Source organism: Canis lupus, chromosome 30 (genome assembly GCF_048164855.1).
Source record: "Canis lupus baileyi chromosome 30, mCanLup2.hap1, whole genome shotgun sequence".
NCBI classification, from domain to species: domain Eukaryota; kingdom Metazoa; phylum Chordata; class Mammalia; order Carnivora; family Canidae; genus Canis; species Canis lupus.
Genome location: NC_132867.1, coordinates 41142460 through 41163634, shown reverse-complemented (window position 1 = coordinate 41163634; position 21175 = coordinate 41142460). Strand labels below are relative to the sequence as shown.

At 62.4% G+C, this 21175-nt stretch overlaps 1 protein-coding gene across 6 annotated transcripts in view; it reads right to left on the bottom strand.

Annotated features, from left to right (window-relative positions):
- The window catches only part of RRP1 (ribosomal RNA processing 1), a 131874-nt gene that overhangs the window by 102782 nt on the left and 7917 nt on the right, over positions 1 to 21175 (bottom strand). For 5 of the 6 annotated variants that reach the window (XM_072807141.1, XM_072807140.1, XM_072807137.1 and 2 more), the window contains exons 9-12: positions 18199 to 18278; positions 17567 to 17664; positions 17341 to 17360; positions 16326 to 16436 (exon numbers count right to left, since the gene is read on the bottom strand). In XM_072807141.1, coding sequence (XP_072663242.1) covers positions 16326 to 16436; positions 17341 to 17360; positions 17567 to 17664; positions 18199 to 18278 — 309 coding nt within the window. Of the gene's footprint in view, positions 1 to 15041; positions 15621 to 16325; positions 16437 to 17340; positions 17361 to 17566; positions 17665 to 18198; positions 18279 to 21175 lie in introns of those variants that run through there. The other variant, XM_072807139.1, reaches the window with a different exon arrangement.

Sequence of the window (21175 nt, the reverse complement as noted above, 5' to 3'; positions counted from 1 at the left end):
CCCCTCCCCGCACGGCACCCCCACGGCACCCCTCTGTGGACCCCGGGGTTGGGGGCTCCGTCGGAGCCGGCATTCTTATGGGGACACAGACCAAACTCATAGTGACAAACTGTGCTCAGTGTTGCGAACAAAACAAACGGGGGCAGGGGAGCCTCCCTGGGCAGGTGCCCGAGGACCCCGCGGGCCAACACCCGCTGTCCCCCCTCCCTCCGGCACAGCCCCTGCGCGGCCTGCAGCTCGCCTTGCAGAGAGGGGCTTGCGAGCTGTTCCAAGGGATGGGCGGAGGCTTCCAGAAGCCTTTAAACAGGGCTGCGGCCGTGGAGAACGGCGTCCTGTCTCTCGGGCCCCTCCAGCCTCCCTGCTCCTGCCCGGAATACGGTCGTGACTGCTGGAGCTCCAGGAGCCATTTCGTGACGTGAAGGGACTTTAAGTTTGGGAAGCCCAGCTCTAAACGGCAGGTAAACCCCAGGGCCAAGCACTGCACTGCTCAGCCTAAAACCGACATTCCTCACCCAGTGCGACCCCGTCGTTCTCAACACACACACACACACACACACGCACGTGCACGCAGTCAGGGCGCACAGCCAGGCAGCCTGCCCGGTGCCCGGGAGAGTGCAGGCGCCAGGCCGGGGAAGCTCCGCCGCCCGAGCTCGGCCCCCGACGCGGGGGACAGACTGGCCAGAGGACAGTTAAAATCAAATTCCCCGTTCCTCTCCGAGACTGCAACTAGATGAAATTACATGGTGCCAGCAACTTATAAATAGAAGAAAATAGACGGGGAGAAATGAGCAGATTAAGCCCCGAGCCGCCAGGAGACCTCGGAGGAGGGAACTCGCTTTGCTGGTGTTTCTCATTCTGCCCACGCGGGGCTGAAAGTCGCGCTTGTCGTCTGCCGCGCGGTCCCCGGGGAGCGTCTGGCTCCATCCCTTTCTCACATCAGCTAAATCTAAGTGCAAACACGGAGCATCTCGCTCTGGAGCCGGCCCTTGTGACGCTGGGTCCGTCTCGGAAGGCGAGCCTGGAGGCACGCGGTCCCCCGTGGTCTGGACCTGGTGCGCACCAGGTGAGCACACAGGCGGGGACCCCAAGGCAGGCCGGGTCGGGTCATCAGCCAGGGGAGGCGCTTTTCCCTCCGCAGCTCACACGCTCACTCCTGCTCCACATCCAGTTAAGGTTGGCACCAAACACCGGCAAAACGAGGGAAAGACGTTAAACCTGGGATCCCTGGGTGGCGCAGCGGTTTAGCGCCTGCCTTTGGCCCAGGGCGTGATCCTGGAGATCCGGGATCAAATCCCACGTCGGGCTCCCGGTGCATGGAGCCTGCTTCTCCCTCTTCCTGTGTCTCTGCCTCTCTCTCTCTCTCTGTGTGTGACTATCATAAATAAATAAAAAAATTTAAAAAAAGTAAAGGCAAGGGTTTAAAAAAAAAAAAAAAGAAGACGTTAAACTTAAAAGATCCAGGGCATTGTCAGACGTCTTGCGGGGGCAGAAGGGGCACGGGAGGCTTTTCTGCTGAGTGCCCTGTTCTGCCACACAGAAGACCGCGAGCGATGCTGGGATACTCCAGAGGGGTGACAGGTGTCCTGGCGAGAGCCGGGGAAAGGGAGGCGGTGCCACTGCCCCAGGCTCACCCCCAGCCTCCGGCCAGAAGACGTCTGTTATGGGGCAGGACAGAGAGCCTGCCCCAGGGAAGCCTTTGGGCCCCGGCGCTAGGAAGGATCTAGAGCACCGGGCACCCAGTGGCATCTGCCCCAGTCCTGCCCGCCTGGTGTCCTTTACTGTTACACTCTTCATTTCGAGGGGCACCTGGGTGGCTCCGTCCGTTGAGTGTCCGACTCTTGATTTCGGCTCAGGTCATGATCTCAGGGTCATGGGATCGAGCCCCATGTTGGGCTCCACGCTGGGCATGGAATCTCCTTGAGACTCTCTGTCAGCCTCTGCCTCTCCTCCGCCCCAAAATAAAATAAATGAACTTCTCATTTTGAGAAAACAGTAGGTTCACGTGCCCTTATCAGAAATAACAGACATCCTTTACCCGGCCCCCCGATGGCAACAGCTTGCACAACTGTAATACAGAGTCACACACAGGATGTGGACCTTGGGTGGCCCGGCCTCCCACAGCCACACCCCCTCGGCCCCAGGGCCACCCTCCCCAACCACCAAGCACCCACCCTTCCTGCCTCCATAACTCCGTCATTGTAAGGATGTTTGTAAGGATACATAATATTTAGGACTGATTTTTTTTTTTATTCAGTTTTGTTCTTTGGAGACTTGTCCAGCTGGCTGTGTATCACACACACACACACACACACACACATTCGTGCTCACACCGGCTCGCCCTCACACTAGCACACACTTACTCATACGTGTACACACACCCCCAAGGTCACATGCTCAGGCTCACACTTGCACACACGTACACACCTGATGCTCACACACGCATCAGGGTCTGAGCTCACACCCTGATCCCTTTACCCTCCCTGGCTTTTGACACTCAAAGATGAGCTTGAGACAGGAAAAGACAAAAACAAAAGCAAAGTCTGTTGTCTGCCTGCTGTTTCCCGGCTTCATCTTTGCTTCCTTTTGCCCGTGACTCTGGTGAGGCAGTCCTTTGGTTTTTGTTTTGCTTTATTTTTACTTCTTAGGCAATAAAACTCGTTAGCTCAGCACTGAAGCCAGGACAGGCATCTGAGGACAGGAGTCTTGGCCGCTCCCCAGGGGGATCGGTGACGGCAGGCCTCCCCCTCTGCCGGCCCAGGCGCTCCCCGGTCTGCAGGGGCCTCCTGCAGGGTCCTCTCTTCCTGCCCCTCCCACCCCCTATGCCAAGGGCATTGCCGGGGCCTGCCCCAGGTCCTCTTGGGACAGGGGAGGCCTTCATCTTAACAAAAAATTTAAGGTGGCACCAAAAACGCAGCAGTTGAGATGAATAATGCTTTATCTCAATATTTAGGAAGTCAAACAGATGCCAAAAAAACCCTAATGAACAAAGTATCAAAATTTTAAATGAAACCAGGGCATGGCCCCGGCCTAGCCGTCCCTTCTTACTCAGCTCCCCCTGACCCCGGCCCTGCTCCGGGGCACCGCTACCATTAAGGGGAAACCCGCTTAGAATGGACTCTGGAGGCCCGCGGAAGGCGCCCTCACCTCCTACCACTGTCTGCACCTGCAGAACCGACGACAAAAGACACACCTTGCAGGTGGATACTGCTGTAGCTACTTCACTGCCCCGCAAAAGAAGGAAGGTTTCCTCTGCCCTGGCAACAGCCCAGCCAATGAGAGACTGTCATGGCTCAGCCAATGAGAGACTGTCGTGACTCACTCAGCCAATGAGAGACGCCACAGCCCAGCCAATGAAGGACTGTCATGGCTCACAATAAAAGGCAGCGGTAGCCCAGCCAATGAGAGGCCAGCCCAGCCCAGCCAATGAGAGGCCAGCACGCTTCCAGCCCCCAGTTTACTCCAATGGACGGTCCGTTTACAAGAGCCCCGCCCTCTTCCTCTATAAAGGAGCCTCCTCCGCGCCGTCCCGGTCCCCGACTTGTCCATGGTGCTGCCCGGCTGGCTGCTTGTGGGCTGCAGCTCCCTGTTATTCCCAAATAAACCCCTTTCTGCTGGCAAGACAACTGGCAGTTGTATTTTCAGGGATGACAGCAGCCTGAGCCCCAAAGCGTCGGCGGGAGGACGGGCCAGGGCTCCGCACCCCCACAGCGGGAGGTCTCCCCGGACCCCCCCCGCCAGCTGTCGCCGAGGGCACCCCAGGCACACACGTGTGCGCACGGCGGCCGCTGCAGGGAGCTCCCCCGGCTGACCGCGGGCCAGAGCGGCGGAGGGACAGGTGCTCACACGGCAAGGGCGGCCAGAAGCCGAGGCCCCTTGCGGCGGAGTGGGTGACACGGCCGGACACCGGGCGTCTGCTCTGGGCAGCACGGAGCCCGCGGGCAGCCCCCCACCTGGACGGCGACCGCCCCTGGGTGCCGCCCCCGGCCCTGTCCAGTCCCTGGCTCAGCTGCACGCCCGCGGCCAAAGTGAATGAACGAATGACACTGGGAGGGGGGGGTCTCTGTGGAGCTCCCACCGGGTGGGGTGGGCTGTGCTCTGGGACAGGGCTGGTGGCCCTCTGGGCGGCAGGGAGGGCACGGAGGTGGGGCCACTCCGAAGGGGCCCGAGGCCAAGGACGGTTTAGAGAGCACAAGGGGGTCAGGGGCAGTGTCCCTACTGGGTTGGTCACCGCAGCAGCCAGGCTGGGGGCTGGAGTCCTGCAGGCCCCCGGGGTCCGGCCCTTGCCTGCCCTTCCCACACTCGGTTCCACCGGGACTCGCTGTGCCAGTTAATTGCTATTCCAAGCACCTTCGAGGCTCCTCGCTGCTTCCAGCTCAGTGTGTCCCACTATTTATAGTTGGCTGCTTAAGAGACACAAATGACTATTGTAACGCCGCTTCCATCTCAGACGCCAGAGAACACGATGGGCTGCAGCGCTCGCTAATGGACCTCATGTCTCTGACGGGTTTGCAATAAAACTGCCTCTCTTCTCCCAAGTGATGAGTGTACTTTCAGGGCCTCTCCAAAAATATAACTTCCTTTAAATAAACTGCTCAGTCGCGTTTCCTTGCGGGCGGACGCAGCTCTCCTCTCTACAAGGCCGCTGTGGCCAGGGAAGGCAGGCCGGCTCTGTCACAGGCTCAGAAGGCCAGGACCCCCCCTCGGCGGCAGCGTCTCTGACTCCACGTCCACCTGCCCACATCCTCCCAAAGCGTGGAGGCCGGCCTCCGGCCTGCACCAGCAGGCTGAAAAAAAGCACAAAACGTCAGATGGCTAACACTTGCCCACAGCTGCTCTGTGCCGCACGCTTGTCAATGCTTTACACGAATTAATTTACTGAATCCTCAAACAACCTGAGGCAGGTGCTACGGCCAATCCCGGTGGGGCAGACGGAGCCTGGCTCCCTCCCCCTGCCTGGAGCCCTACAGGCCAGCACCTACCAGCAGGGCAGCGGGGCAAGCTCCTCGGGCCCTGGCCGGCCCTGCAGCTCCCCTGCTTGGGCCAGAGCGTGGCTTCACCCTTAAGCCACTTGCCAGGAAGCGCCAGGGTCAGTGGAATTAGTACAGGCGCAAGGACATGAAGCTTTTGTGGGCGTGGCTTGTCTTCTCAGGAGCAGGGGACCCTCCAGACCTGGGGGAGGGCCAGGAGGCTGCACGATGGCAGGAAGCTGGAGTCTGAGTGGGGCTGTGGGGGCCCTGAGTCCCTGGAAGGGCCTTTGTAGAGGTCTCCAGGATGGCCCTTCGGGACACTCCCTTGTGTGGGCCCAGAGGAGGGTGAGAAGACCCCGCATTTGCCCACCAGAGCAGGGCAGGGTTCCCAGAGGAGGGAGGGCAGGCTCAGACTGGCCAGGAAGGCGCAAAAGGAAAAGCTGAAGCGTTCGAGTTTGCCCCTTGGGAGACGAGGGTGTCCTCGGAAGGGTGGCTGGGCTCACCCTGGAGGTGGCAGGGTGGAGAGGGGCCCTGGGGACACAGCTGCACAGCCCCCTTCTGAAGGTCAGCGTGAGGGGGTGGGAAGCCAGGCCCAGCACTCCTCAGAGGTGCAAAGCCAGGCCCCCCGGTCAGCCCCAGGCTGCTCTGGCCCACCCCCGTCTTGTCTTCTGTTCTCGTACTGGCTTCTGGCAGTGATCCCCCAGACCCTCCAGACGTCTCCCCTGCCTGCGCCCCCCGGCCTTGGCCCTCAAGTCAAGGAGCGAGGGGTCCCCAGGGGCAAGGCCAGGACAGGCCAGGTGGTGACGACATGGTACCTAAGTTGTCATTAGCGCTCCCAGCACCACAGCGGGAAGTCAGGGAAGGTGGAGGATAGAGTAGCCAAGGAAATACATACAGGCCATGTGGGTCCCCTGCTGGGCATCGTGCGCACACAACCCCACCAGGCAGGGTCTACACGGCAGCAATCCCAGCTGCTGGGCCCTGGGGCGGGAACGGAAGGGTCCCAGTGACCCCCCCCCAGCACGTGCCGGAGCAGAGCCTGTCCACGAGGCTGGCGTCGCAGCCCCCATCGCGTGCACCCTCACCAGCAAGCCTCCCTCCTCAGCCTCTGCTGGGGGCACGTGGAGAGCTCTCCCAGCCCCGGGAGAGCTGCTCAGCCGCAGGAGTGGCTGGTGGCCTGCAGAGGTGGCACGGCCACCCACCGTCCGCTCCCCGTCGTCCCACGGTGTGCTTACGCCACACCCAAGGCTCCAGCAGCTCCCAAGACGGCAAGACCAGACCTGTTCCTGCTGCCTTGTGATGACGGGGATGAGCCCAGGTCACTGCTGGGGACAGATGTGCGGGGATGGGGCTGAAACGTGCAAGCCAATGACCGGGCACCGATTCAAAAGGACCCTAGAGCGGCCAGGAACCAGAGGCCGGGTGCTGGGCACACAGGGCTTTGATGTGCATTCAGGCTCCTGTGATAAAAGGTCTCTTATGTGACACAGGAAGCTGGTGGTGGGTGCGGGGAGGGGCCAAATGGCCCCCGGGGCACTGACTCACCCCCCACCCCTCGGCAGGAGTCCCCCCACATAGGGCCTCCTGGATGAGCATAGAAAGCGCCTCCCAGGCCTGCCAGAGAAACAAAATCGTCCCACCAACAAAGACCGCCCCCCTTCTAAGGACAGGGGAGAGAAGGTAACTTGGCTCGGCCAGCACCTCAGGGTCCCAGGTGTGGCACACGCCGTGAACATGACCACCAAGTCTGGACAGGATCTCACACCAGGTTATAAAGTAGAAGAGAAGGCAACAGGAATGTTCCAGAACCAGGGAGGGTTGGTGGTTGGACAACCCAGATGCCTCTCTGGCGTATACTTTTCACTTTCTATTATGTGCATTTTGGTTCAGTTACCAAAAGCCCCAGGCTCTGGGTGTGCGGGGTGTGCCCCGAGGGAGACCCAACTGGCTGGGGGGGAGCTGGGACCCCACACCATCCAGTCCCAGGCCCTTTGCGGTGACCAAGTGGGAGTGGGAGTGCTGTCACACGTGGAGCCCCTTTCCAGAACTCTGCTGAATGTCTCACCGGCGTATCCTGACGCCAACTGAACGTCGCGTGCCCGTGACTGCACCCACGCCCACTAGCGAGGACCCTTCTTTCTTTGGGCTCTGTCCTGAGTGCTGGCACAGAGCCCTGAGTACGGCAGGCCCCAGGGAACCAGCGGGTGGCAGCCTGTGTGCCCCCCACACAGACCCCAACAGGATCTAGGTGACTTCTAGGGCCACCCCTGGGGAAACCCAAAGCAGGGCTAGTGGCCACCCAGCAGCTGGCATCTGAGGTCCCCCCACGAGCTTGCCCCACCTCTTCCTTCCTATTGCAACCTGGAGACAAAGCTAATTCCTGGTGACATTTCATCTCCTACTTTCTTTGCTCTGGGACGCAGGGCTGTCAGGGGCTTTGGGATGTGGGGAGACCACCCCTCCTCTGCCCCATGCACACGGACACTGCCCGGTATCTTCAGGTAAAATGTGGAGGGGCGCCCGGGTGGCTCAGTCGGTTGAGCGTCTGACTTGGTTTTGGCTCCAGGGCGTGGGATCGAGGCTCCTCCTCTCCCCACCACTTCATATCTGTTCTCCAAGGAGGAAAAAAAAAGTTGAGCTTTGTGGAGCGCAAACCGTGGCACAGGTTGTGTAAGGTTTGTTGGGGTTTGGGGACGCAAGAGTTTCACAAAATAAACTACCTTCCACTTCATGTCAGAACCTGCAAGTGTCCATCTGATCGCTGCTAGAAAAGGGAAAACCATCCCCAGAAGGACGCTGGGAAGCACACGATTGTTCTCACAATCCGTGCCGGGGTAGGAGGTACTTTTACTCGAGGCCCCGGAAAGAACTGTTGGGTCCTGCAGGCCTCTGGGCGCGCTCCTCCCACGGCTGTGCCTGCCCCGCACTGGCCTGTGTGCCCCCCAGTTCACAGGTCAGGTCCTGACCCCCCAGCCCTTCAGGACATGACCGCATTTGGAGGCCCAGGGGATTAAGTTAAAACGAGGTCACAGGGTGGGTTTTGGCCCGATCTGACCAGTCCCCATGAGAGGAGGGGCTGAGGGCAGACACAGGGGGGCAGGTGTGTAGGGACCCAGGAGGAGACGGTCCTCACGCCTGGGTGAGGCCCCAGGAGGAGCTGGGGTGTCGGACTCCAGCCTCCGGCCCTGGGAGCAAACACAGTTGTTTGAGGCTGGGTCCGTGTGTCGGTGAAGACAGCCGCGACAGACGGACTCGTCCCTCCCCGCTCAGTGCCCCTGCGCTGGCCTCCCCAGCCCAGAGCACTGCCCCAAACCTGTGCCCGACTCACGGCCCAGCCCCTCCACTTGCCCCACTTCCACTGGAACAGGAGCTCCTGGGCCATGAGGCCCAGCGCACGGTGGGTCTTCTGCGGAGGCTGATGGCCTCCGTCCCGGGGACAGCCCCTGGTGCGGCCAGCGCCAAGCTCCGCCGGGCAGCGGCCCTCTCGGCTCCAGCAGGCGCCCAGGGCCTATGCACACGGTCCTGCCCCTGAGTGAACCCCCGGCCGTCGCCCACTCAAGACTCATAATGATTCTAGAGATAGGGCCCCCCAAATGCTGCAGCCGGCCCTGCCTCCAGACCCCCACCCCTTCCAGACACGGCCTCCCCTGCCTTAAACAGCCTCACCAAGGCCTCACCCCCACCTCATGGCCAGTGACGGATGCCAGGATGGGTGGGGGGGACCGGGATGGGCCCGGCCATGGTTCATGCTGCTCCGGAGCTGGGGGGAGGGGAGGTGCTGCGCCGGCCAAGCCCGCGTCCCTGCTTCTCCTGACTGCCCTCCCACTCCCCTGCCGCCTCCGGGGGGCGGGGGGGTGAGAATCCCTGACTCAGGCTCTGCTTCGAAGAGCCACCTCATCACCCCGACGGGAGCACCCCGACCCGCTTCGGGCAGACGCCGAGGCCACATCTGCCCCAGGCTGCAGGTGCCAGTTCACGAGGAGAACAACCAGAGGCCCCAACGCCTCGCCCTCGCGGCCCCAGGTTCCAGTCCTGACCTCCCGGCTCCTCCCTCCCCGACTCATGGGAAGCCCTGGGGAACCCCAGCCTCCAGCTCCTTTAGTCACACTGGGTGCCTGGAGTAGACCCAGCCTGCGGGAGTCCTGGGGCCCGACCCTTCCGCGCCGACCAGCCAGGCGTCAATCGCACACCAGCCGCCTCGCCTGGGCTCCCCACACGTCAGGGTTTACCCCACGTAAAGGGGGAGACTTTGCTTCCTGCTTTGAAACCTCACGTCAGCAGACTGGACTGGACGAGCCGCCCCGCCCGCCCGGTACCCTCCATCCGCGGGTCGTGGGCCCGCCAGTTCCGAGCCAGTGACCAGGTGGGCCCACGGGAAGGCCCCCTCAGGGACAGCCTCTCGGAGGCGGTGAGCGAGGGCCCGGGGAGCCCCGTCGCTGCCGCTTGGTGAAGGGGCAGCAGCCACACAGGGCCGAGCAGGGAAGGACCTGCAGCGGCGACCTCGGCGGAGGCCAGCACCACTTCCAGAGCTCCCCAGGCGAGGGCCACTGAACCCCTCTCCTGCTTAATCCAGCCCCCGTCGGGGTTCAGTGAGTCGGAACATTCTGAATCAAAACATCCCCACTTCGGACCCGAGCCCACGGAGCGCCCCGCCAACTCACGGAGGCAGAGCTTGTTGCAGTAGCTACAGGCGGAAGACCACGACGACTGTCCAGCAAGCTGCCCGGGACGTGGGGCCGGGAGAGGACGGGAGGCCTGCCCCGCCTCCCAGGAGCCCCCGCACGGGACACAAAGGCAGGAGCCCGCGAGCCCCCATCCACCCGACGGGATGGATCTGGAAGAGAGGGTGCGTGTCCGCCTGAAGGAGGTGCCGCCGTCCAGACTGGCGCCAAACAAAGGAGCTCTGAGCAAAGGCCTCAGGCCGGAGCTGATCTGGGAGCCCCGTCTCCTGGGGAGCACAGGGCTGAGAGGAGCGGGGGCCTGGCCTGGTGGGCAAGGGGCCCTTGGCAGGGGCAGGGAGGCCACCGCTGCTCCATGTCCGGGTGACCTGGGGCCTCCGGGCAGGACGGGACATTCTGTTCTCCTACAGGAGGGCTGCCAAGAACCCCACCGACCAGACCGTCCCAGCCCCTCCCGGGGTGGGAGGGTGGGCACATCCCAGGCCATGAAGTGCCATGAAGGAAATGGGGCTCTGGGGTGCGCCTGAGGGGACACCAGGGGCTGTTGGAGGGCCTGGTGGCTCAGGGAGCAGCGCCATCCCCACCGGGGGCCGAGGACTGAGGCTCGGCCCCTGGGAGCGGCCTGGCCCTCCAGCTTTGAAGGAGCTCGCCCAGGACTGAGCCGGCAGAAGAAAGGACAGGGCCAGCCACGGGCACTCGGTTACACGCTCGTCCCGTCTGCCAGGTGGCCGGGGTCCGTGCCCAACACAGGCCCATGCACCAGCCCTCATGACCTCCTACCTGCGCCCTGACAGCCCAGGGCTGCTGACCCCAGGTGCTCTGGGGCCGGAGGCGGGAGTTGCGCAGGGTGAGAGTAAACAGGGCAACGCAGCTGGGGAGGCGGGGAAGCTGGGCTGCGGACGAGGTGGGGTGATGAGGTGACCCAGGACGCCCCTCCCCGCCCCCTGCCCTGCTGCCCGGCGCCACAACCCCAGGACCCTGGCCAGGGACACGAGCAGCACTGCCAGGCAAGGCGGAGCCATTTGGGTGTCCAAGGAGTTTGGGGCCACTTTCTGGCTTTAGTGAATTCTAACTGCGCCCCCCACCCCCACATTCCAGTGTTTTCTACCCCTTTCACTCTCTGGCAAAGCTCCCAGAGCAGGAAGTTTTCCAGGGGCAGGAAAGGGATGGGGCCAAGCCGTGGAGTGTAAGACCCAGGAAACAATGCCCGGACCTAGGGACTGTGGGAGGCAGGACGCGGTCAGCCCCAGCCCCAGTGTGGGTGGGCTGGGCCTAACCAGCAGGCTGGGGTGCTGAGAAGGGGGGGCGGCTCTGATGGGAGCGGAAGGGCCCCGGGCACCCAACCGGGAGCTGCGGACAGCCCCGGGAGCAGAGTGACCCAGGCGGCCAGCCAGCAAGAACACAGAGGCCCCAGGCCCCGGCTGCCAAGAATTGAATTGTGCCCACAACCAGCGAGCTTAGGGGGGGGACCCCAGGCCTCACATGTAGGGGCAGCCCTGCCCTCACCTCCACTACAGCCCCAAGAGACCCTGAACAGGAGACTGCCGGCCACACCCTGGCTCCCCACCTCCGCAGGGAGGCTGCAGACACGTGGGGCCCTGGTGGGCGCAGGGATACACGGGGACACGTGGAACACGTGGGGACACATGGGGACGTGCGGGGACATGCCGGGCAGCCCAGTCAGCTTGCACGGGACAGAATAAGCATTTATAGAGAGGAGCAGAGAGCAAGAAGGAGGAAGACACAGAGGGAAGGGCTGACTGCACAGGGGCAAGTCGGGCTGCGGGGACTCAGGACACCCCCAGGCCCTGGGCCCCAGCGGGGAGCGTGGCCACTGCGAACCACCCAGGTCCTAATTCAAAACTCCACGGTTCAGGTTCCTAGGTGAGGTGGGCCAAGGTATGGGAGAGAGCAGGTGTGCAAGACGTGTCCACAGTATCCTCATGAGCCAGGCCCCGTAGCGGGCGAGGACCCACCACTGCCACCCAGGGCCCCCCTCCAACTACGCAAAGGAGCTGGGGCAGGGATGCTGGGCGCAATGGCTGGTGCCACTGACACACACCCCTGGGGCTGACGAGCCTGTGCTCCCCCTTCTTCCTGTCTCCTGTGCCTCTTGACAAACACACCGGGCAGCCTGGGTGTGCAAATGCGTGGCAGGGGCCGTGGCTGTGCCACACTGGCCAGCCCTGCGGTTAGGGTGCCCACCCCGGGGAAGCGGGTGGAGGTGAGGCTGGGACTCCGTCCATACTCCAGGGGTTCCAAAAACGTGGTGGCGGCAGCCACAGGGACAGACAGCCCCGTGGAGCCTTCCCTGCCCTGTGTGCGGATGAGGATACTGAGGCTCCCGGTGGTGAGGCACCCACCCGAGGGACTGGGGCCCTTTCCCTCTGCCCCCCTCAGACAGGAGGGTGCTGGCTAGGTGAACTCGAGCACACGCCCCGCAACCTGGCCTCCCACAGGCCCTGGGAGCCACACTTCTCCTTTGCCTGCACTGTCAACCTCTGACCCCATGAATCTAGAAGCTCCTAAGAGGTAAGCAGGGCTGCAAATTTGGCCCCACAGACCTCCCCAGGCCCAGCTGCCAAGGGTGGGGGCCGGCCCGCCTCCACTCAGCCGTCGAGGTCTGCAGCCCCAGCCGAGGTCTGCAGCCCCAGCCAACAGGGCCCCGGGGCAGCCGTGGCAGAGGTGCAGGCTCCTCCTGAGGCCTGATTCCCAGCCAGCCACCTGCACGAGGGGGGGGGGGGGGGGGGGCGCCAGAGAGGGAGCGCAGGGAGTCCAGCACCTGGAGCTCTGGCGGCCGCTCCTGCAGCCCCCGGAGGGAGGAGGCCCCCAGGCAGGAAGCCCCCCACACCGGCTCCCCGTGGGCTGAGGAGCCACCTGGGGCCAGGACGGGGCGGGCCGCTGGGCTGCGCGGGCTGGGTGAGGAGCCATGCCTGGGGACACGCTCCATGCCCTGCCCACTGTGGGAGTGGGATGGGTCCATCCCGCGGGGCCCCTTTTGGGGCTCCAGGCAAGGGGCAGGACCAGATGGGGCTTTAGCCTCGGGCTGAAGGGGGCCCAGGGACAGCACCGGGGTGACCTGGCGGGGAGGGGCTAGGGATCCCATCCGAGGACCACGGGCGCCCCCAGGGGCAGCTGGTGAGACTGCAGGTCCCAGGGGCGAGGGAGGGGCCACGGGGAGGGGGGTGGGGGAGTGTCCCCAGCGGTCACCCGAGGGGGCTGGGCCTCCGCCCTCCCTGAGCCCTGGCCTGCCCCTCGGCGCGGGGGACGGAAGGCTCCATGCACAGGAGGCCGCCTCGGGGGACGGCCCGGTGGGGAGAGGACACCCGCGGGGTAACGCCGAGGGACTCAGTTACTGCAGAACCGGCATGGTTCTTCCACCGTCCCTTCTGCAAAGTGGGGGGGGGGGAGGAATGGACAGAGCCAGGACTGGGGACACGGGACCGGCGGGGAGGAGCTCGAGGTGCACCTTCACGCACACACCACGCTGCGGGAGCAGCCCTGCACGGTGACCTCGAGTGGACACGTCTGGTCATCACGGCTCGGGGCAGGGAAGCCGCCGGAGACTGTGCGGGGGGGGGGGGGGGGGGTGCCCCAAGACTCCCGGGACGGCTGCCGCGGGGACACAAGGCACCGCCTGACACGGTGTCGGGTCACCAAATCCGGCCTGGGAAGCGAACCGGCCCAGTTTACAAGCTGGGGGCCCCTCTCGGTGGGGCACCCAAGCCCGGCCCGCCGGGGTCAGCTGGCTGCGCGTCTTCACAGAAGGGTCATTTGAGGAAATGTTCCCACCGGAGACTCCACCGGTCCCCACAGGCCGGGCTGGGAGCCTGACCGGGGCGGGCAGGCGCGGTGCCCCCTGGGGCCCTCCTTGTTCTTCGGGGTACGAGGCACGGGACGGGGCCTCCCCTGGGCCGCCCCTCCGCCCCGGCAGCCCACGGACCACGGGGAGTCGGGTGCATTTATTTGGGCAACTTCCGGGCCGAGGAGCAGCCCCTTGCTGTCAGGCACCTAGTGACCGAGAGGTTATTTCACAGGCAGTCTGAAGAGGCTGCAGCCTCCCAAGGCACTGGCCAGCGCGTCCCAACCTGGGGCTGCTGGCAGGACTGTCCCCAAGTCCACCCTCCATCCCACTAGCGCAGGGACAGGTGCACAACTGCCGGCCGGGCACTCCCCTGCTGGACCTTCACCACACGGGCCCCCACCCCACAAGACACCCCCCAGCACCCCTGCGGTCTCTCCAGCCCTGGGCAAAAGCCGCCCCCCACTTTGCTCCCCTACGCCGCCGGGCTGGACGCCCTCCTGGCTGTGGCTAATGCAGTAGGAAGTTACAGGCCACAACGAGGAGGGAAGGACCACAGCGTGGCCTGAGAACAGCTTGGCAACCGGCGCTCAGGAAGCTGCCAACACCAGTTTGAAGACGGCAGGCAGGACTTCCATTTTTTTCAGAAACTTCTAGGATGTGCTTGTTCCCTTAGTTTTTGACCAAAAATATTTCACTGAAAAAAATAAAGCACAGCCTATCCCTGCCACACAAACACACACACACACACACACACACAGCAGCAGGGGTGGCAGTGGGACCCCCGGCGAAGGTGGGAGGGCTCAGGGGTTTGGCCAGGCCACCTACCTGTGTGCCTCTCTGAGCTCTGCTCCCAGCTGCGCTGTCCCCCCAGGTCACTCTGGAGAGCAGGAACTGTCACCTCCAGGGCAGTGAGCCTGCACCCCCGAGCCCCAGCCAGCCCCCCGCCTCTGCCCACCTAGCTGAGCGGACGTAAAGATCACCAAGCACCACTGCCCCCAGCACGGAGCAGGCGTTAGGAACCGGGGTGCAGTTGAAGCCTGGAGGGGCCTCTTGCCGGGCTCACCCACACACCTCAGGCCAGCACCAGACGCTGCCCACCGGTCACCTACGCAGCCCTGACCACACGCAGTGCCGCCTGGGAGCCACCCAGAACCCACACAGAACTGGCTCACACCTACTGTCCTCATAACCCGCACTCCTGGGCCAGGGGCCCCTCCCACGGCCCTTTGGTCAGGGTCCAGCAAACGTGCCACTGCCTTGGACCCTCCAGGACGAGCAGCAGGGCGGAAACGGAATCAGAGGCGCCTCAGGGAGGCATGAGGGGCACAGTGGGCCTGCCCACTGTCACATGAGCCTCCCTGTGCAATGGGCCCGACACACCCAGGTTCAGGGTCAGCTCCGAATACAAGGTTATGAAGCTGACGTCCTGACAACCGCAGCTACCACTTGCCGTCTTCTTCCAAATTTTGAGAGATGTATGAACAGCTTTTCCCCACACGTCGGGTCCAAGATACAAACACCACTTGGGAACAGCACCTGTCAATCCACACCCCTGGAAATCTTCCCGCAGGAACGCGCCAGAAGCAGGACTTCGTTCCTAATAACCGCACAGCGTTTTATTCACAGACACCCGCAGCGTGCAGCCAGCCCCCGACCCCAGGGGGGCTGCCTGCCAGGCAGGTTTACCTCTCGGGAGGTTTCCTGGCCTGACCAAAGTCAGCACAGCGTCAGCGCTCCCTGGGCCCAGCCACGGAGCAAGGGGCCAGAGCCCTGCTGACTCAGGACGCCAGGGAGCTGTGAGTGTCCACGTCCACAGTCTCAGTCTGTGACTGAGAGCCTACAGTCCTGTCCCCACTCAACTCAGCGCAAACCGGGAGGATCTACAGGGACAGCGCCTCCCCGCATGCTGGGCCTGCTGGGGTCACTTCCGGCTCTGCAGCGGCTGCTGCTTGGTCTGTAGCTCCTGGCTGCCGGCCACCTTCACTCTGGCCCCCGCCCGAGACCGCCGCCTCTTCTTCCGAGGCCCTCTCTGACCTGGGACCCCGGGCTGCTCCTGTGGCCCAGTGGGCTCAGCCCCTGAGCCCCGCCGCCGCCTCCGCCGCCGCCTCTTCGTCATCCTCTCAGATCCGGAGCTCAGGTCTGGACACGAGTCCTCCTTCCTGCCTTTCCCTAAAACAGCAGGGCCACGTGACCAAGGCACTGTGAAGGCCTGGTTACCCCACTTCCATGCTGACTAAAGGTGCCAGCTCCAAGGCCGCACAAAGGGCCTATGAGGGGACCTGACGGCCTCAGGAGCAGACCCACCACGGCCAACCAGAACATCCTGCCTGTGTGGATGTCGGGTTCCAGGGCCAGCAGGTGGCCCTTCAGGAAAACAAGCAGACAGGCCAACCCAGGAGAAAGAAGCCTGTAAAGTTTGACCCGGGGGGTGGGCAGGCTCAAGCACAAGATGGAGCAGACCAAAGCTGGTGCACAACACAGCAAGCCAGGCTCTGGGGACCAGGGCACAAGCCAGGCCATGCAGCAAGGGCCCAGGCGTAAGCCAAGACAGGCGAAAGCAGAACCGGGGTGAATCAGGAGAGCTTCAGAGGGCAGACGCGCCAGTACCTGAGACCATGAAGGACATGTGGGTGAACACGGAAGGGCTCAGTCTGGGGTGGGGCTACCACCTGTCCCCTTCTGCATCCCTTTGCCCCGGGGTTGCGGTGGGCACTAGGTGCAGGGTGCAGGAGCACGGGGCAGGCCCCCACCCCCACTCCAGTGTGTCCACTGGGCCAAATCACAGTCCTGTGGACAAGCTGGGGAGGAGGCAATGGGAGGGACACAGACAGCAGGTCCGATAGCCCCACCACCAGCAGACACCGCCAGTCCTACCTGACTTGTGAGACGTGGATGTGGGCAAACGCTTCTTTGTCCTCCGATCCCGCCCCTCTTCCTGCAGGTTCCTGTAGGCTTTTTCTGGCACATCATCCTCTGGGAAGAGGCCTAAGGACCAAGCAGGCCATCAGGAGGCTGAAGGCAGGTTAGGGTGTTTTCAGGGTGCATGTGCAGTGCTGCAAACTGCCGTGCAGGCACCACCCACGCCCTTGGTGCAAGAAGGCCCCGTCCTCGTGCCCAGCACGTCTTCAGGCCCACCACGGCTGCGACCAGCCCAAGACGGTGCTGGCAGTACGACATCAGCGAAAGCCGGGCCCTGGGCCGGTTCCAATACATCATGATGGATTCCCTGAAAAGCTTAGGCTGAGGAGGGGCTGATAAGATCACTTTCTGGGCCAATGGCCAAACTCTCCATGTCACAGGGTCTGTGTGTGGAGGACCCACCACATGTACACGATATTAACACATATCACTGTATGAAATTTTACCTAAAAATACTGAACTTTAGCTCACGGTGAGCACGAAGTACTTGTGGGAACAGTCTGACGGGGGGAGGGAGGGAAGACACGTGATAATACAAGAACAGCAAAATACGAAGGGTAGAACCAAGGTGGGGGCCGTGGAAGTGTTCACTGTAAATCTTCCTGGTGTCACTCTATGTTTAAAACTCGTGGTGACGTGAGAGACACCCCTGTCTTCTATCAAACCTTATCACCAGTTGCACTGGGAGCACACTGAGCACCCACGTCTGCTGCACAGCACACCTGCAACAGGGCAGCCAGGGAACTCACCGGAAATGCAGGTTCTCAGGCCGCCCCGCCCTGGGAGCCAGCACACAGCGGGGGCTGGCGAGGAGGAGCAGCAGAAGCCCTCAGGCCCCCTCTCCCAGAGAGAAAGCCCTGCCTCCACAGCAACCAGTCCTACTGTGAGGGCGACCCTGGGAGCCAGTGTGCATCCCAGGGAGGGGAGGAGGGGGGAGTTGCCAGCCAGGGTCCCAGCATGAGATGCTCACCTTCAGCAAGGTCCTGCAACCTGAAAAGAGAGACAGGGGCTCACCATGGTTGCAGCTTCTGCTGGGGGTGGGAGGGGCCCCCCAGTAGGCAGCCCTGTGGGCCCTCCCCCGAGGACAGCCCTCCACCTGCACTCTAAGGGCAGGACTGAGGCCACCTGAGATGGGGGTGAGAGCAACTCCAAGGGCAGGGGCAAGGGCACTGCCAGCCACCTTCTGGGCAACTCACTTGCGGATCACTTTGTAGAGGCGCTTCCTGTTCTGGGAAGGGGTGCTCTGCTGGCTGGCCACCGCGAACAGTCTGCTGGCCACAGCCTCGTAGTCAAACTGCGGCACAAAGACACCAGTCACCTCCCAGGTGTCCCAGAGACGTGCACCCAGCAGGGGGAGTGCACAAACAGGTGGGGTCACAAGGACACACCCCGACGCCCTCCCGAGTCCCCTCTGCAAACACTGTACAACGCAGGAGGCAGTGAACACGCTCCCTGTGGCCACCACCCTGTGAAGGGACTGTCCCGGCCGGCCCCTGCAACTGGGCAGCCACATCAGAACAGGGAAAAACAACACTAGTCACGTTAATCTCAACAGACGTCATTTAAGCCAATATTCCTAATTCTAATTTGCCAAGCAACCAAATTCACCAATTAGTAAGCCTTCTGTTTCTACTGGGCTCCAACGCAGGTGTGCCCGGAGGTGACCTCTCAGCAATGCTCTTACCTGCCCCGTGCCCAAGGCCAGCAGGAGCACGTGGGCTGGCCGTGAAGCCTGAGCCCCGAGGGCCAACCCCCAGCCCCGGTTTCCAGGACTCTCTGCCTTCCTAGAGTGCAGAGGCAGAGCCAGGCCCCAGCCCAGTCCACCCACCTGGAGGACAGGGCCCACGCTGTCCTCGCCATCTTCCGCTGGCTCATTGCTCGGGTTGCAGGCAGCTCCACGGAGGGAGCCTGGAACGAAAGGAACCCATCAATTCAAAGACTCGTGCCCAGTGTGCAGAGGACCCCAACCCAGGCACCTGGGAACCAAGAGTCCTCTCTGCTGGGACCAGGACCCAGGTGGGGCGTGCAGGTGCGGGCTGGGGTATGGACAGCCTCACACTGGGGGCGAGGTGCCATGGAACGAGACATCCCAGGGTAGGTGGGCTTGAGCCTCTTCCTTAAAGCAAAATTAAGAGGAAATCATGAGTAGACATCTTACAAAGCCAACATAGCGTCAGAAATTCCCTAATCAGGGAAGAAGGAGAGCTAAGTCCAGCCACAGGGTAGGCCTGACCAAGGGGCCGCAAAGACAGGGTTGCAGGGGATTCGGGGCTTTGATGTCACCACCTACAGAACGGTTCTGAGCAACAGGCAGGAGAGAGTGACAGAGAATGAGGACGGCAGGGCCACAGGCAGGCACAAAGGGCTGCCAGGAACCCCTGGACCTGCCTGTGTTGGGGGGACTCCAGCTGCTGAGAAGAGATGGACAAGATGCACAGGTGGGCTGGCTAATGTGCTAGGGGCACACTTGGGGCAGGGGGTGGGGTGAACAAAACCACCCAGGAGCACTCCGGGGGGGGGGGGGGTTGGCAGCAAGAGAATTTAGACCTTGAATCTATATGGCCAAACAGCCTTTCTGTGGGAGCCCCAGGACCACTCCCCAGGGAAGGACAGGCTCTTTAACACAGGGAGCTGGAAAACGACATCCGCCGGCAAGACCATGAGACTAGGCCCTCCACCCATTTCCAAAATTCACTTAAAGAGGATAAAAGAGCTACACGTAAGAACTCCCAATAATAAAACTCTGAAGAAAACACAGAGCAAACCCTTGACGAGACTGCACGTACCAAGGACTCTCAGATGGGGCGCTGGAGGCATGTGTGACAAGAGACCAACTGAACTTTATGAAAGTTAAAACTTCTGTGCATTGAAAGCCACTACCCACAAGGCAGCCCACAGAATGGGCCAAGATGTGTGCGAATCAGGCCCAACAGGGCGTGTGTGTCCTAGACTCACTCCCGAGGCAGAGGGAGTGCCTAACGCTCAGCAGGTCACGACTGGCCTGAAAGCAAAGGAATGGAGCGGACGCGTCCCCAATCGTCTGGGACATCCTGACCAAAACCAGAGAGACAGACCCCCTCACAAGCCTGGGGCGGCTCCTGGCAAAGAACCAGGAAACTGGAACCCCTGGACGCTGCTGGTGGTGGTGGGTGCAGAAAATGGTGCAGCTGCTGTGGAACAGCGTGGGGGGAGGGGTCTCAAAATATTAGACAAAGAATCGTGTGTGACCGACCCCACAATCCTACTTCTGGGTATATGCCCCAAACTGAAAGTGGGGTCTCCAAGAGATACTCGTTCACCCACGCGCACTGCAGCATTACTCACAAGAGCCAAACCACGGAAGAAGCCCCAGGGTCCCCAGGGTAAGTGTGACGAGTGGATTATTCCTCAACCTTAAAGCAACGGACACATGCTGAGAGGGACCAGAGCAGTCCCATCTCTCATGCTGAGAGCAGAGCGTGGGCGCCAGGGGCTCGGGGCGGGGGGGTTACCAGGGACACAGTGTCAGGAGGAAGGATGGAAAGTTCTGGAGGTCGATGGTGGCGGCGGCTGCACAAGCTGGCGAACACACTGAACACCACTAACGTGTACACTTAAACACGCCTAACTCTCCTCCGCCCGCGATGCTGCTGGGGAAGCCCCGGTCAAGGTCCCCACCCAGCACTGTCACGTCTAAGTCCAAGTCAGACAGCTGCGGGGCCGTTCATCGGCAGTCTGAGCGCTCTAACCACCAAGGAGCCTGAGCAACGGCAAACGCTCTCGGGCTGTGCGGTGACGAGACCCAGACACCAAGTGCCCCCAAGGCCCTGGGTCTGTCGCCTCCGCCACCACAGAAGAGGGGGACGCCGCTGGGAACACAAGGCCACCCGGGGGCGGTAGAAGAGCCGTGGAACCAGAGACGACTGTCTCAAGAGAAGATTCTCAAAGGCCTGGCGCTCGCTTAGCCAAGACAGGTTTCTGTTGGTGGCACGCAAGATGCCACTGAAGACCACCACATGAGATCCCCTCAAGCGCTATGGGAAAACTGACGTGACCGAGCGACGCGGTGGGAGGCCGCCCAGCTCCGTAATACCTGACGACCATGACTGCACACGAGACCGTCGCTCAGAAATACCACCCTGTGAACGGCTCCTGCCGCGAGGTAAGGGAAGCCCTAATAGCAGACGGCCGGTGCCTCCTCCAGGCAGAGGTCAGAGAGGTTCTGGAAACTTCAGTGGTGGCCATGGAGGTGGTCTGATGGGAATGACCACTCTGGTCATGGAGGACCCTTCCGTGGGTGAGGTGGCTCTGGTGGCGGCGAAGGCCATGGGGCCGGCTATACGGGATTTGGTAACGACGGGAGCAGCTCCACAGCCAGCGGAAGCTGCAGGAGTTTGACAGTTACAACAATCCTCAAATACTGGACCCAGGGGCGCAGCCCTAGTGGCTCAGCGGTTTAGCGCCGCCTTCGGCCCAGGGCATGATCCTGGAGACTCGGGATCGAGTCCCACATCAGGCTCCCCGCAGGGAGCCTGCTTCTCCCTCTGCCGTGTCTCTGCCTTTCTCTGTGTCTCTCATGAATAAATAAAATCTCAAAAAAAAAAACCTCTGGACCCAGGAAATTTGGAGGCAAGAGCCCTGGCCCCTGTGCTGGGGGCGCCGGGGGAGCAGCAGGGGAGAGCCGGGGAAGCTGTGGGTTACGAGGACCTGTGTCCTCAGCCACACACCGTGACGGCAGGGCCAAGTCACTGCCAAGAGAACACATTCTGGATGACACTCCAGCGTGTGGGCAAAAACTCAGAGACCAGATCTGGGACTAACTGTAC